Genomic DNA, 17,281 nt, shown 5'->3' on the forward strand with positions numbered 1-17,281 from the left:
GGATACATGCATACATATAGCACATAGATAGACATGTATACATGCATATGTATGCCTTTGATGTTTGTTTGGTACATATAATATGTTCATATAAATACTGTAAGTATGCATATGTGTGTCGATGTATATAGATGTATAGAGAGACAGATAGATAGATAGATAGATAGATAGATAGATAGATAGATAGATAGATAGATAGATAGATAGATGGATGGATGGATGGATGGATGGATGGATGGATGGATGGATAGATAGATAGATAGATAGATAGATAGATAGATAGATAGATAGATAGATAGATAGATAGATAGACAGATAGATAGACAGAAAGACAGACAGATAGATAGATAGATAGATAGATAGATAGATAGATAGATAGATAGATAGATAGATAGATAGCTGATAGACTGACAGACATATGGAAAGACAGGAAGACAAGCAGATAGAAAGGGATAGATTCATTACATACATAAATAAGCATCCCTACTAGATTGAAAGCAACAAATAGATCAATAGATATAGACAATGAATGAATAAATGGGTAAACATCCTACTAGGTTGTCAGTGATAGATATATAGATAGGCAAACAAACAGACAGACAGAAGGATGGATGAATGGACAGATGGGTGGGTGGATGGATGGATGGCAATAGATAAGCATCCCTTCTAAACTGTAAGCAATAGATACAGACAGACAGACAGATAGATTGATATAGACAGACAAACAGAGAAAGATGGATAGATAGATAGATAGATAGATAGATAGATAGATAGATAGATAGATAGACAGACTGACAAGCAGACAGACAGATAAGATAAATAGACAGACAGAGATGGGTGTGATGGAGCCAGCTCAAATTGGCTCATAAGAACTGATTGTAAAGTTTTCATTATAAGCATTAAACTTTAGAAATAAGCTCTATATACCAAGTCTTGATTTATTATCAAGACTTGGGAAACCTCAAGATTTATTATCTAGATTTTAAAAGGTAATGAAGATTAAACTTAAAATTGTTCATGTATACATTTTTTGAAGAGTCAGTTGTTAGATATTTACCAGCACTGTGTACATATGCATGGAGCTATATATATTTTATGACATCTTCATAATTTCAAACATGGCCTTAGCTAGGTGGCCCTGAACAAGCCATTTAATCCCATCTGCCTCCGTTTCCTTATCTATAAATGAGATGGAAAAAGAAATGGAAAACCATTCTGGTATTTTTGCCAAGGAAACGTCAAATGGGGTCACAAAGAATTAGACATGACTGAGCAACAACAACATGCACATATACGCACGCACCACTGTGTATGTATGTATACACATACATACTCACGTATATGCCTCAAGGAATCTATTTCACCCGTCTTAGCCTCATTTTTCTCCTCTTTAAAATGAATCCTATTACAGGTTCATAAACTTGGTCATTCAGCATAACCTCTTTATTTACAGATGAGAAAACTAAAGCTTAGAGAAGTTAGAATGACTTGCCCAGGATCACATCTGTCTATCTAAGTACCTAAGGAAGGTTTTGAATCCAGGTCTTCCTGACTCCAAGTCTACCATTCTAGTCACTCCATCATAGACCTCTCATTTACACTATCTATTCTACAAATTGGTGTGAAGAAAACACTTTCTGAACCATAAAATGCTAAATAAATATGAAATCAGTTGCCTGATTTCCACTTGCCCTCTGACAAGTACAGCACATAGCTGTATTTCTGGGACTTGGCATACAAAAACTTTAGCCTAAAACTTCAGGGAAAAAATTCTCTTCTTTTCAGAATTATAAAATAATATAATCCCAGAATTCCAAAGCTGAATGGACCTCAGTGGCACAAACTTGAAGAATCCCATCTATAGCATATCCCCAAATGATCCAGCCTTTAAATGAAGACTTTTTATGAGTGGGAAACCTCCCATTTTAGATATCTCTCACTGTTAGGAAGCTCTTCCCTAAAGCAAGACTACCTTTTTTTCATTAAAGTTACAAAGTCTCTTCCCTTTTCCATGTGATCACTTTTTAAATATTTGAGGACGATATGCTTCCCCTGACTAGATTTTCTCTCTTCCAGGTAAGCCAACCTGGTTCTTCAACCAATCCTCATGTGAAAGGAATGAAAGCAATTTGCCATTTTGAGTGAACTAAGATTAAAATTCTCTGAAGCTGTATCTTAATTTATGTGTATTTATTAAATAATTTTTAAAGGCAGCTCAGAGAAAGAAAAGGTACCTGCCCCATGTGGACAGCTGTTCTTCCCTTCTCAGGTCTCCTCCCCAAGCCAGCTGTGCAGCTTCTCAGCCAGACCTCAGCCACTCTCCTTAGCAGCCTGAGCCCAACCATGTGTGCAACAAGGCTCTCCTAGCCACCTTCCCCAAAGCCAGCTGTGCTGCCACCCTACAGGGGCACCAATGCTCTGCTGGCCACCTCCTCACTCTGGGGTTCTCAGCTATTTCCTTATCCCGTTCCAATTTTATGCCCCTTGCTACATCACTTTTCTGCGTCCCTCTGACTTGGGGAACTCTGATCTCAGTCCAGATCAGAGGCAGGTCTTCACATGAGACAAGAGACACAAGGTCTCTGGCATCCCCCACAGTGTACATGCATTCCCCTTAAGTAGTTTATTGACAGAGAAAGCTTTTGTTCTTAATTCAATCAGAAGGTAAGGCTGAATTGCATCCTAATTCAGAAAATAGGCTCTTTCCCAACTCAATTTGAAACTTTCCCTTGAAAATCCAAGGCTGATGTTGGGGTTTCAAGAGAAAGAAAAGGGGTTGCAGCCTAGTGTTAAATTCTCACAGGTGCCTGACTCTGGATGCTATACAACTTACCAAGGTCTTCCCTAAAATATAGTGCCCAGAACAGAACACAATAGTCCATCTCTTTATTCCTAGATGTTCTGCCTCTCAATGTCACCTAAAATTTCAAGTATTAATTGCTAATATGACACCAGTGCCTCGTATTGGTCTTGCAATCCACTAACACACCAGATCTTTTTCAGATGAACTGCTATCTAGACCTATCTTCCCTTCCCATCTTGTATATGTGAAGTTGTTTTTTGAAACCATGTGTAAGACTTTAAATTTCACTTCTCCCTGTAATAGTTGGGCCCATGTAACATAGATTTATAGACAGATAGATTTAGAATGCTCCACTCTATGCCTTTGTAGTATAGCCATGGCTGAGTGAGTATTTCCTTCCTCTCCTACCTTCGCGAAGGGTATTGATTGGGCTTGGAATTATATCTATCTGTTACATGTCAAATGTAATAGATATGTCTAGAAGTAAAGCTCTTTTGGTAAGGTTCAGGAAAAAAGCCACTTTCCCTGTGAACTGGTCAGTAACAGCTTGACTGTGACCAACTTCATTCCCCTCCCACAAAAGACAATTATGGATAGTGGCAAACATCATTGTCAAAGCAAGCAGCACAATAGGAATGGAGAAAATCCAACAGATTTGCTTAAGTTAAGAGTCCAGGGGCTAAGACAGAGAGGGAGATGAAATTGCAGTTCAGCTGGGGAGAAAATGATCTCACCTGAAGTCAGCTTTTAAAAGTCCCTAGGGGTGCATTTGCTGGGAATTAAGGGACACATTGGAGTGCTGCCTCCTCCCTATGTGCCTACACATCCAAGGGCTTCCTGTACAGCATTCAAAATCTACAATTTCTCTCTCTCTCTCTTCTCCACCCTTCTCTCCCAAAAGTCTCTGAAGCCAATCAAGAATCATAATTCCTTAATTTGATGTCTCTACCAACAGCAATTAAGATAGTATTGAAATGAAATATTTAGTAGTTAAGGAAACAGATGTTTAAACACTGGAGATCTAGGGGGAGGAGCAACCATTTATTTCCCTTTCTCCATCAGGCATAAGGGAACCATGAAGTAAAAAAATCAGGTAGTTAATAAGGAATCCAGGACTTTGGGCTAAATTTTGCTAGAGTCTTTGAGTTTTAAGTCCTAGGTAGGTCTCACTCAACATTCCTTCTACTTCTGTTTATCAACTTCCAGAAGTCTCTGCTTAATTTCTTTTATTCTCGGTCTGTATGGGTTTACTCAACCAACTGCAAATAGTTCCAGTACCACTCTGACCCATCAGGTAGCCCTGCATGGGTAGACAAAATGGATTGCAGTCCCCCATCCATTTCTAGGCATTCTGTTTTCCCCCCAAATTTTTTTATCAGAAGTAGAATGGCTAAACTAATTGTGTTGCATGAAGATAATGGAAAGGAACTGCCATTAGGGCAGTTAGGTATATATGTGATCCTGGGCATGTACTCATTTGCATCAGTTTCCTCATATTTAAAATGAGAATAATAATAGCACCTACCTCCCAAAGTTGTTGTAAGAACCAAATAAGATTTTCACAACTGCACAATACTTCATATAGTAAGCTCTATAGAAATGTTAGCTATTATGATTCTTATTACCATACCTTAAGAAACAATGAATATGACTAATAGAGGGAGGCATGGAAAGACATATATAAACTGGTGCAGAGTGAAGTAGGCAAAATCAGGAAAACAATATGCATAAAAACTAAAACAATACAAATGAAAAATCAATGGTAACAACAAAATCCATCAATTTGTCATTTTACTGACCAAATCTGACCCTGGAAAAGAGTTGAAAAAATATGCCTGTCCTTCACCCCCTTCATTACAGAAGTGGATTTGGAATATTGTTCGGCATTATTAATACCAAGGAAGTATTAGGGGCTGTTTGGCTGTAAACATACTTATGAATCTCATATTCTTATATAATATTGAAAATGGTGAGTAAGGAGGGATAAAACTAGAATCAAAGTTGTTATCTTTTGTTTTCATATCACTTTCATTTCTGAATATATCACTCCCACCTAGTGAGCCCCTTTTTGTCCTACAGATCAAAAAAAAGAAAAAATACTATATAAGAAAACTAACCAACATATATACCACTGCTGACAGTGCCAATGTTCTTTTAAGTAGTGAAAGGAAAACTGGCACAAATTCCTTGATGGCATGGGCATATGTGTCTAGTATTCTGGCCTGATTTTCTTCTTTTCATATATATTGTAACATAACAACACTTCTGTACTCTCAGATCTATCATCCGGGTTATTGAGTTTAATTTCTTTCTTCCTGGGAATCAGGATAAAATTGTATAAAATTATTTAAATGATTTCTAATTACCCCAGCCATATTTATTTTCACACCCAAATATTATGAGTAATCAACACTGACCTTTATTTAGATTTCAGGGAAGTAAAAATGTCTGCCACAAATAAAAGCATTAGGAAAAAGATTATTCACCAATTAAAAACTTACTAGAAGAGACTTTTCTCCATTTATTAGAGCCTAAACACTAACATATTCACATATTTTTAATCTGCAGGAAAGGAAATGTTTTTAACCAATATACTAGCAGACCAAGGTAGAACTATGATGGCAAAGTGAAAATATAGCTGTTTCCTCATTGAAAGTCCTTCTAAGGTATGAAATTCTGTGATTCAGTGAGGGTTAGAAATCCTTTAATCAGAAATCTAGCATGAAGTCTGACAGTTTGGATGACCAATTGATTGCTAACCTTCTAGTTATTGCTAGCCAGAGTTAATTGCCGTTCCTATATGAAGAATGTTCTGTTCCAGACCACAGAGATCCAGCCTTGAGGCCAAAATGACAAGTTGTAAATTATAAAAATAAATGTTACTTTGGGACTAAATGAAGACTTCTGCAGTAACTCAGATCTTGAACCAGATTGTCATACTTTTCTTTTTTTTTTAATAACCCTTACTTTCTGCCTTAGAATCAGTACTAACCATTGGTTCCGAGGCAGAAGAGTGGTAAGGACTAGGTGGTTAAGTGACTTGCCCAGAGTCACACAATGAGGAAGTGTCTGAGGACAGATTTGAACCCAGAACCTCCCATCTCTGGGCCTGGGACATGTAGCTGTCATGGTTTTCTTTAGGTCTTCAGGAAAACAATCATAATGAAAACAAAATGTTTACAAAGTAATTTTCAAGTTCTCATATTTCTCTTCTGTTAAGTGAAAGGGTTACACATACCCAAATATATATATATATATACATATATATATATATCTCAAAATTGTTGTTCTTGTTGTCAAGTTGTTTCAGTGGCACCTGATTCTTTGTGACCCCATTTTGGGGCTTCTTGACACATAGTGGAATAGTTTGCCATTTTCTTCTCCAGTTCATTTTTAAAAATGAGGAACGGAGGCAAATGGAGTTAAGTAATTTGCCCTGGGTTGTACAGTTAATAAGAGTCTGTGGCTAGATTTGAACTCCTGGAAATGGGTTTTCCTGATTCCAAGTCCAGTGCTGCACCACCTAACCATCTCAGCATATTATATATTCTACATACACGAAAATATTCCAGGAGCCCTTTTCTCAGGTCACAAAAATACTAGAAACAAAGTAGGTGCCCATTGATTGAAGAAGAATTGGACAAGTCATAAAACCCAAATATATTATTACTGTGCTATAAGAAACAATGAATATGAAGAAGTCAGAGAAACATAGGAAGATGTGGATGAACTGTATGTGGAGCAAAGGAAGTAAATACAACTGCAATAATACACGTGAAAAGAAAACCAAATCTCATCAGAAATCATAATAAAGCCAGTCTTGGGATCAATGTATGCCATTTTTGTCTTCGAATGCAGTGCTTGACACAGAATATTGCCTAATAAATGCCTGCTGGTTGATGGATCAAGAAAAAAGGGAAGCCTACTTCCCCGTTCTTGCAATCTTTAAAGTACTGTATTAGGGCCAGCTGTTATTACTAAACTAAATGTATGAAATATCATTATCAAATTTGATCCCTGTGTTAGTCTGTTTATTTTAACTGTTTTTGTTTGTTATAAAGGGAAGTTGGGAAGGGAAGTTATTGGGAAGTGACTATAGTATCAAAACAAAAGGCACCAATAAAATATTTTTAAATTTTAAAATAAAACAAGGAAGTTGAATTCAGTGATCTCTAAGGCAGCTGGACACAGTGGATAGAGCACTGGGTCTGGAGTCAGGAAGAATTCAGTTTGATCCATTCACAGATACTTCATTTGGTCTAAAAGTAGCATTTACTTTTATAATGTACATTGTCATTTTGGCCTCAAGGCTGGACCTTTGTGATCTGGAATGGAACATTTCTGGTCTTCATGTAGGGAGCTAAGAGATGGAGATGATAGGAATGGGCCTCTTCAGCACCCAGGCTAGTGAGTAATCTCAAGATCATATTCTTGAACCCCAAATAGTCTCATCCAGAATCTAGAACTAATACTGTGGCTATCTATACAACCTTGGGCAAGCCACTTCCCTGGGTCTCAGCTTCCACATCTGTAAAATGGATTAAATGAAATGGTTAGTTCCTTAAACCCCTTCCAGTTCTACTTTTATGACTTAGGATAAGAGGAGGACTTAAGGAATCATGAGTAAGGTCTCCTTTAAGAGCCATCAAAATCTAAAAAACCCACAAAGGGCTCTTTGTCAGCCTTCAAAGTCAGGGCGACCAGAGAGTCAATGTCTGGTGAGTTAGGGAGCTGGAGAGAAAGGTGGCACAAAATTCTTATATTTCACATGATGTACAATATAAAATAAATGAAGGGGTATCAATGTCAGAAAAGTGACTCAGCTGTTGAAAATGAGAGTGATTACCTTTTCCAAGGCACCATTGTCTCTCTTTGTTATTTGACAAAGCAAAGGAGATAGGATTTCCTCTGTTTGTCTGCAGTATGGTATGGAAGGCAGTGAGAAATTTAGTCCACAGTGAGCAAAAGATACAGGATGAGAAAATCCTAGACAAAGTATTGCATGATTTCAGAAAAGTGAAAAAGGAATTCATAGGTACTAGGGGCCAGAAAGAAAATCATTGTTTAAATTTTTCATCTCATATGCTAGAATCTCTCCAAGGCCTTTCATTTCCCTTTTGACACTTGTCTCTGCTCTTCTGTGATCCCACATTCTGTTCACTGAACTCTTGGTAAACAAAGTGTTTCACTGGCTAGTTACTGGCTGCTGTGTGTCATCGCAGACAGAGTAGAGTAGCTTAGACATGAAAAGAAAAAGAACTAAAGGTTGTCAAGGTGTAAAAACTCTCTGGGAAGAGTTTAAAACCTTCACCACAGTTAGACCCTGATTGATCCACATTGCTCAAGAATGATCAAGAAATATGCTGATTGTATAGCAAGTGGATCTGTGATTTCATAGCCATAAGGAACTCTCTCTACCAATGCAAGGTTAGTATCTTCTCTCAACTTGGAATCTCAGAGTTTCTAGGAGTACTGATAGAGTAGATGAGAGAAAGGATGCAGGGGGTGGGAGGAGTGAGAGAGAGAGAGAGAGAGAGAGAGAGAGAGAGAGAGAGAGAGAGAGAGAGAGAGAGAGAGAGAGAGAGAGAAGATAAATAGATAGATAGATAGATAGATAGATAGATAGATAGATAGATAGATAGATAGATAGATGGATGGATGGATGGATGGATGGATGGATGGATGGATGGATGGATGATATAGATAGATAGGGCTGGCAGATTTGCCCAGGGTCCCATAACTAGTATATCTCAAGTAAGAATTGAATCCAAACTACCAGTCTTCTAGGACAGTTTTCTATCCTTTCACACACATATATAGCTCGCCGCATTAACCTTTATGGCCTCATCCATCAATAGTACATGTCAAAATAAATAGGAACAACTCAGCAAGGAAATGAAAATTTAAACTGCTCAACTGAACAGTTTTCTATCAGTTTTATATTGCCTAAACTGAATTGTAGAGGCATGCAAATAGAGACTAGAATGAGCTATAGCTGGATCTTATAACAATAAACAGGAATATGCAGAGAGATGGAGGAAGGTTCATGTGGGAAGCTAGAACTCTATTCTTCTGCCTCAACCTGCCTCTGCAGAGGACGGCAGTGAAAAGTTTGTGATAAATTAAAAAAGGCCAGAGGAACTTCCCAGACCTGAAAAACAATTCATTTATCCTATACACCTAGTTTCTCATTTATTAAATATTTTTTACCAATTACATGTAATAACAAATTTCTACATATATTTTCCAAAGTTATATGAGCCAAATTGTCTCCCTCCCTCCCTCCCTTCCTTCCCTCATCTCTCCTGGAGTTGGCAAGCAATTCAATCTGGGTTCTACATATATTGTCCTGCAAAACATATTTCCATAGTGTTCTTCTTTGTAAGTGAATAATCACATAAAACCAAAACCCCCAAACATAAACTCAAATAAACAATTGAAAAATCATCTGCTTTCATCTGTATTCCAACACCCACAGTTCTTTTTCTGGAAGTGAAGAGCATTCTTTGTCCTAAGTACCTCAGAATTGTCCCTGATCACTGTATTGCTGAAAGCAGCTAAATCTCTCAGAGTTGATCATTGTACAATATTGCTGTTACTGTGCATAGTCTTGTCCAGGTTCTGATTATTTCAATGGGCATCAGTTCACATAGATCTTTCCAGCTTTTTCTGAAATCATCTTGCTTATTTCTTAAAACACAATAATACTTCCTCACCATCATATATGAGAATTTGTTCAACCATTCTCCAATTGATGGGCATCCCCTCGATTTCCAATTCTTAGCCACCACATAAAAATCAGCTATAAATATTTTTGTACAAATATATCCTTCCCTCTTTCACCTACTCTCTTGTTAACTCCAGGCAAGTGCTCAAACCCTTAAGCACTATGTGAGAATCAATTAACTATTTTCTTATTTCTACCTAGATTTAATCCCTGTTACCACACTGGATTACATCAAAGAAGAATGAAAAGCACTGTCCCCAGCTCCATACATAACTCCATTTCTCACTCGCATCATGACCAGTCAACCCTCTTTCTCATTCTTTCCTTATTTTATGTCATAGTCTGATCAAACCAAAGATGTACTCATATATCTTCTATCTTCTTTGTGATCTTCCTTTTTAATCCGTTAGTGTCAATAGCATTTCATGATCCTAAGTAGAAAAATGAGCCTTAATTCTGAGTTATTGAAGGAACCTTGTTATTTTCTGAAGACAATCTAAACTCTCCTCCTGTTTAATTCCGGACCCACTGTTTTGACCACTCATACTGTCTCGCCTAAGTAGATAGGTAAATAGTGAAATAGAGAGATAGACACAAATAGGGGGAAGGAAGGGGAGGAGAGACAGAGAAAGAGAGAGACAGAGAGAGAGAGATAATAACCTGGTAAATGGGTGGTCCACCCAAAAGCATGTCATCATCCCAGTTTAATAAGCATTCATCATCTACTTGGTTTTTCCTGAACACACCAACCCTTTTGAATGGTTACTGATCTTTTCCAGAACACTGTGCAACAAGTGGAATATCATTCATCGATTGGAGCATCTAGAGGGCCTTACTACCCACAGAGAGGTACATGCATGTTTGCATGAACACATGAGTGTACACATATATAGCATGTGTGTATTTGGTACATGTATGATTTTGTACATGTATATATACATCCGCATATACCTAAACTGAAAATCACATGAAGACTTCTGAAACACTCTGTGTATGCATTGTGCATGTATAGGCACTCCTTATTTTATTGTGCTTTGCTTTGTTGCACTTGGTAGGTCCTGCATTTTGAACAAATTAAAGGTTTATGGCAACCCCACATCAAACATGTCAAGCAGCACCATTTTCCCAACAGGATGTGCTCACATCATGCGTCTGTCACATTTTGGTCATTTTCACAACATTTTTAACTATTTCTCTATTATTATTATGTCCACTAGGGTGACCTGTGATCAGTGAACTTTGATATTACTACTGTAATGATCTACTACTTATCACACACGACACCCAGAGAAGATGGAAAACTTAACCAATAAATGTCATGTGGGCTCTGACTACTCCATTGATCTGCTGTCCCTCATCTCTCTCCCTATTCCCTGAGACACAGCAATGTTGAAGTTAAACCAATCAATAACTCCATAATGACCTCTAATTGTTCAAGTGAAAGGAAGTATCAATCCATGCAGCAAACTTCATGCCTTATTTTAAGAAACTGCCAACAGCCACCTCAACATTCAGCAATCCCCATCCTGATCAGTCAGCCGCCATCAACGTTGAGGCACGAGACCCTCCACCAGCAAAAAGATTATAGCTCACTCAAGGATCAGATGATGGTTACCATTTTTAGCAATAAAGCATTTTTAATGAAGGTTTTTGTCTTTAAGCATAATACTATTGCAAACTTAATAGGCTACAGTATAGTGTAAATATAATTTGTATATGTACTGGGAAGTCAAAAATTTCAGGGAGCTCACTTTATTGCGATAATCAGTTTATTGTGGTGGTCTAGAACCAAACCCACAATATCTCAGAGGTATGCCTATTGGCAGGGCAACTGGGTGGCACAAAGGACAGAGTCTCAGGTCTGAAGTCTGAAAGACATGAGTTCAAATTCAGATTCAGACACTTAGTAGCTGTGTGACCCTTGGCAAGTCACTTTACCCTGTTTGCCTCAGTTTCCTTATATATAAAATGAGTTGGAGAAGGAAATGGCAAACCACTCTAGTATCCTTGTCAAGAAAACTGCAAATAGGGTCACAAAGAGTCAGACACAAGTGAAATGACTTAACAACAAACAACAAAAATGTTTATCTGTATATATGAATGCATCAGACTTACATACACAATTCCTATATAGTGGTAGAATAGTATAGCAGATTCAAGTTGGTCTTGAGATCAAGAAGGTTGGGGCTCAAGCATTGTGGCATATACTGACTATATGACTATAACAAGTCATTTCACCTTTCAATGTCCTTGATCAGTGATGGTGAACCTATGGCACAGGTGCCAAAGATGGCATGTAGAGTGCTCTCTATGGGCATAGGTGCCCTCTGTGGGCACAGGCACTACTCTCTCCCCACCCAAAGTTTGTTACTAGAAAGGCAGAGGAACTCAGGCAGAGCTGCTCCCCTCCCCCTCTCCCCTGCCCCTTTGCCCAGCAGCCCAATGGGAGTACACAGGGGGGAAGGTGGACAGCTCACAGGTGGCAGAGCTAGAGGGGAGAGGAGTGCTTAGGCCTCTCCCTTCCCTTTCTTCACTTTCACTGAAGACATTTCTCTCATCATCCATCCCTCTGCCCAGCAACCCAATGGGAGAGCCTTCTCCATCCCCTGTCTGGGGCAAGGGGGAGTCTGGAGGGGAAATGGGGCGATTGTGACACTTGGTCTTCAGGAGTGGTGGGGCATGGAACTCAGTCTCTGGGGGAGGAGGGAGGCACATCACTCGGTCTGGGGCGGGGAGCAGGGCCTGGCATTCCATCTCTAAAAGATTCACCATCACTCTCCAAGATAGTTCTCTAAGAATATGTCACAGAGAAGGTGATGACATTTATTGGTGGAAGGAATCCTCTCACCAGGGGTTCCTTATACCACTGAAATCACAGGCCCAATACAAACTATTAGACATAATATGTATATTATTGTTCTTATTGTTCAGTGCTTTCATTTGTGTCTGAAGCTGGTTTTGAACTCATGGGGTTGAGTCTTCCTGACTCCAGATCTGGCACTCAATCCACTGTGCCACCTAGCTGCCCAGATATATGTACATAGATAAGTATAAAGCTATATATCTATAGCTATGCATAGAGGCATAAACATATAGGTTTATATATGTGATTTCATTTGAACCTCACAACAGTCCTGTGGTACTATGGTTATAATTCTATGTGTTTTACAGATAAAGAAACTGAGATCCAAATATATCAAATGACTCAAAGTAGATTTTTGATTAATCACTCAAAGGTTGCTTGTCTCATCACCTTGTAAATAGACCATAACAAAACATGTCAATGGTGTCAACAAAACCAAACACAGTCACACAACGAGTATCAGGAGCAAGATTCAAAGCCAGACTCCAAATCTCACACTATATCCCATTTGCTATGCTACCTCTCCACCCAAATGTAAAGAGATGCCTTCCCTAGGACTCCTCACAGATTTCTTATCATGATCTTCTTCTCAGAAATGGATATTGGCCAATTGCCACCATAGATTACCTGCCAACAAATGCATACTTACAAGAACATATTTCCCATGGACTAGCTGCTAGGATCTTCTGGCAAAGAAATTATACTGGTCTTCTTGGAAATGAGATAACTGGGGTTGACTTCTGTTTTGGATTTGCTTCTGCACATCGTTGAACCAACACCAAAGGAACAGCTGAACTTTCCATATCCCTACCAACCAGTGATGTGCTGGCAAGTATTTAACAATCAGCTTTTGGGGGAGAAGAAAATGTAAATACAGAGTAGTTTTCACTTTTAACTTAGTTTTGGAACACAGCAACTCCAAAAAATATCATATTGCTTTTTTTAATAGGTTTTTTCCCTAACTTAAGACAAAAAGTATCATACATGTGATACAATATCATAAATAGATATCAAGACGGAAAGAGAAATGTTTTTTTTTTATCAACTCACAAAGAAAAAAGATACATGCCTCTTGATTCTCTCTACTCTTTGATTTGAGATACTTTTCATCACCAACAACTATTCATTATTAAATGGGCACCAAAACTCAACTGAGCATTCTGGGAGTTCATATTGAATAAAAGAGATCCATGTCACTGATCAATTCAAGATAAGGCCAGAAACTGAATTTTAAATGTTAGTGAGCATTAAAGGAACACAAAGGCTTCTCCTCGCCTAACCATCTATGATCTGAGTACACTCAACTCAATTTTTAAAAGATAAAAGACAGCAAAGAAGGTAAAATAAAACTTTCTGACTTACAGTAGATCAAGCATCAGTGCTCAGTGTGACAGCCAGATATTAGAAGAAAGGTGTGGAGGTCTGTGAAGAAAGACAGAAATCAATAATTGCCTAAGGAATTTTAAAGTGTGCAAAAATCTCCATTTGAAGTAAAGAATGATTTTTAGAAATTTTGCTAGCATTGCATTTACACACACACACACACACACACACACCCTCTGCTCTTTCTAATCTTCTTATTTTTGAGGGCACCTTCATCCTCTCAATCAGTCACCCAGAGAAGCAAACTAGGTATCACCAACTCCTCACTCTCCCTGCCTTTGCCTCCACTTCTCCATTCAATCTGTTTCCAAGTCTAGTTTATTCTGATTTCCTAACACCTCTCTTTCCCTTTTCCCTTCTCTCTTCTCTAGTGCTGCCACCACTGGTGAAGGCATCATCACTTCATAGCTGGACTATTGCAATAGCCTAGCAGGGAGACTCCAGTTCATCCATCATTCAGGTGTCAAATTGAGTTTCCTAAAGCTAGGTCTAACCATGTCACCCATCAACCCAAAAGCTCCCTACCATTTCAAGGATTAACTATAAAATCCCCTGTTTGTCTTTCGAAGTCCTTCCCAATAGATATTCCTCCTTCCTTTTCTGCCTTCTTACTCCTTATTCCTATTCTCCACTCAGGTATTCTTCAACCCAATGAGGCTGGCCTCTTTGCTGTACCTCATTCTGACACTCCATTTCCTAAATTTGGGTGTTTCCAAAGGCTGTCCCCCATGCCTAGAATGTTCTCCTTCCTCATTTCTGCCTTCCAGCTTCCCTGACTTTCTTCAAGCCTCAGCTAAAATCCTACCTTCTCCCTATTCCCCTGAATGCTAGTGCCTTCCATTTGTTAATTATCTCCTCTTTATCCCTTCTCTAGCTTATTTTTTTTGCATGTTGTCTCCCCCATTGGACTGTGCCCTCCTTGAAAATAGGGACTCAATAGCACTTAATACAATGCCTAGTAGACAAAAGGTCTTAATAATTGCTTGGTGCCCGGCATTTATGCAACGTAAATTATGTTCAGAGGCAGCTTCTCCTTCAGGATGATTGTTTTTCTCATATTCATCATTTTATCTCCTTCGAAGCACCTTCTTCATCTTCCCACGCTAAGTTTCTCTGGGCAATGTTATCATTGAAGTAGGAAGTCGGATGCCTTAAGTCCCATTTCCTTCTGAGGTTCAAAGTTGTCTTGCTGGAGGCTAGTTAGGAAGTTTATGGCTTCACTGAACAGTTTGGTTCTCCCCTTACCAAGTTTCTGTCTTCAAGGATTTGTCCAGATCTTCTTGTGGCCCACCACTAATGCTTGTAATGGACAAATATTATTTCATTGCCAATGTTTGCTTCAAGAGAGAAAATCACTCCATGAGCAAAGAGAAAATGGCGGAATCCATCTCACTTCTGTAGGAGCTCAGCTATTCAGCAAACGATTCTCACTCTGGTTTTTTTTACCTGCTGTGGTGTTCTGTAAATATGATAGGCCAAGGGATAAAGGGTAACAATAAGATTTTCTTTGCATTATACAAGGTGTCCCAAAAGTCTTGGTGCCATTTAAAGTTTTACTAGCTTAGGATCGACTAGAACCAAATAAGATGATATTTGTAAAGCCCATAGCACAGTGTCTGGAGCATCATGAGTGCTTCATAAATACTTGTTTCCTCCCTTCCCTCCTCTCCCTTTAATATAGCTCTAAGACATGGAATTCTTTGTATTATGTTTCTGGATAAAACTTATATTTCTATTCCTTAATTTCTACCCAATTCATCAGATATTCATTGAGATGCTATTTTGTACAAAGCTAAGTTTCAGGTGATGACATATAAAGACAAAAATAGGACAGCCGATGACCTCAAAGAGCATACATTCAGGGACCTTGTCCATAACCAAGTCTGGTTCAGCTGAGTGATCTGGTGAATAGATCACATCCCTTGGAATCAAGTAAGCTCAAATTCTGCCCAAAGAGACTTAACAGCAGTGCGACTAGTTAGGTCACTTAACTTCTGCTGGTCTCAGTTTCCTCGTGTATAAAATGAGGATAAAAATAGAACCTACCTCCCTAAGTGGAAGTAAAGATCGAATGTAACAGTTTTTGTAAAGAGCTTTGCTCCAAATAAGAGCTAGCTATGGTTACTATTTATTTGGAGGAAAATTAAGGCAGAAGGGAGGACCAGCAAATGGCAGGAGGGATGCAAGGAGGAGAAAGGGCTTTGCACAAGAGGTGCTACATGAATTGAGCCTTAAAGAAAGACAAAGATTCTGAGAAGCAGATTTAAGATGATAAGTCATGGGGAAAGTCTGCAAAAATATGTGGAGGCAAGGGACAAATAGGAAGTTTGAGGAGCACCTGTGGCCCATTTTGTTTTAAAGGTGCACTTCCATGAAGGGGAAAGATATGAAATAAGGCTGCAAACATAGACTAGAATCAGATCATGGATTTCTCTAAATGCTGAGCTTAGGAAGTTGTGTTTTACCCTATAAGCTACTAAAGATTTGTAAGGAGAGGAATGACATTGTCCAACCTGCTATTTAGAAAGATTGTTTTGGCAGCTGAGTGGAAAATGGATGGGAGAAATAAGGTAGGGGCTTGATGTATGGTGATGGCTTTGTGAGCAGAACAAAAGGGATAAATACTAGAGACCACATAGATATGGAAATAGCAAGACAGCGCCCTGTTTGACATGATGAATGAGGCAGAAGGAAGAGTTAAAGATGCTTGGGATGTAATAAACCTGAGAGACTGGAAGAATGGTGATGACCTCAACTAAAACAGGGAAAATTGAAAGAGGCCAGGTTTAATTTTTTATTTTCAGTTCTACAGTTTTTTCCTCTCTACTCCTCTCTGCCCATTGAGAAAGCAAGAAATATAGTACCTTTTATACATATATAGTCATGCAAATATTTCTATATTAGCCATCAAGGGAGGGAAGAAAAATAATAAAAGAGGGAAAAAATCTGCTTTAATCTGCACTTTGAGCACATCAATTCTCTACCTAGAGGTGGATAGCATTTTATATCATGACTCCTTTAGAGTGGTGGTAGATCATTATATTATACCAAATCTTCCACAGTTGATTTTCCTTTTAATATTACTGTTACTGTATAGATTATTCTCTTGGTTCTGTTCCTTTCACTCTGCATCAGTTCATATAGATCTTCCTAGATTTTTCTGAAATCTTCTTCATCATTTCTTATAACACAATAGTATTCCATCACATTCATATAAAAGAATTTGTTCAGCCATTTCCCAATTAATGGATATCCATTCGGTTTCCAATTCTTTACGACAACAAAAAGAGCTAAGAGTTTAGGTTTAAGGAAGAAAATTAATTATATTTTAGCCAAATGTACCTCTATGTCTGCTTCACTAATAACAGCTTATTAAAGACAGACACAAACAGAGAAAGAAAATGAAGGAAGGCAGGCAAGAGGAAGGGAGGAAAAGAAAGGCAAAGAAAGACGGAAAGAGATGGAAAAAGAAAGAAAGAAAGAAAGAAAGAAAGAAAGAAAGAAA

At 38.3% G+C, this 17,281-nt stretch overlaps 1 protein-coding gene across 1 annotated transcript in view; it reads right to left on the minus strand.

Annotated features, from left to right (window-relative positions):
- The window catches only part of SLC4A4 (solute carrier family 4 member 4), a 523,229-nt gene extending 509,413 nt beyond the window's left edge, over positions 1-13,816 (minus strand). The window contains exon 1 of the mRNA XM_056803353.1: positions 13,756-13,816. Coding sequence (XP_056659331.1) covers positions 13,756-13,769 — 14 coding nt within the window. The 5' untranslated portion in view covers positions 13,770-13,816. The remainder of the gene's footprint in view (positions 1-13,755) is intronic.
- Between the last annotated feature and the right edge of the window lie 3,465 nt (positions 13,817-17,281).

The sequence above is a fragment of the Monodelphis domestica genome, chromosome 6 (genome assembly GCF_027887165.1).
Source record: "Monodelphis domestica isolate mMonDom1 chromosome 6, mMonDom1.pri, whole genome shotgun sequence".
Lineage (NCBI taxonomy): Eukaryota > Metazoa > Chordata > Mammalia > Didelphimorphia > Didelphidae > Monodelphis > Monodelphis domestica.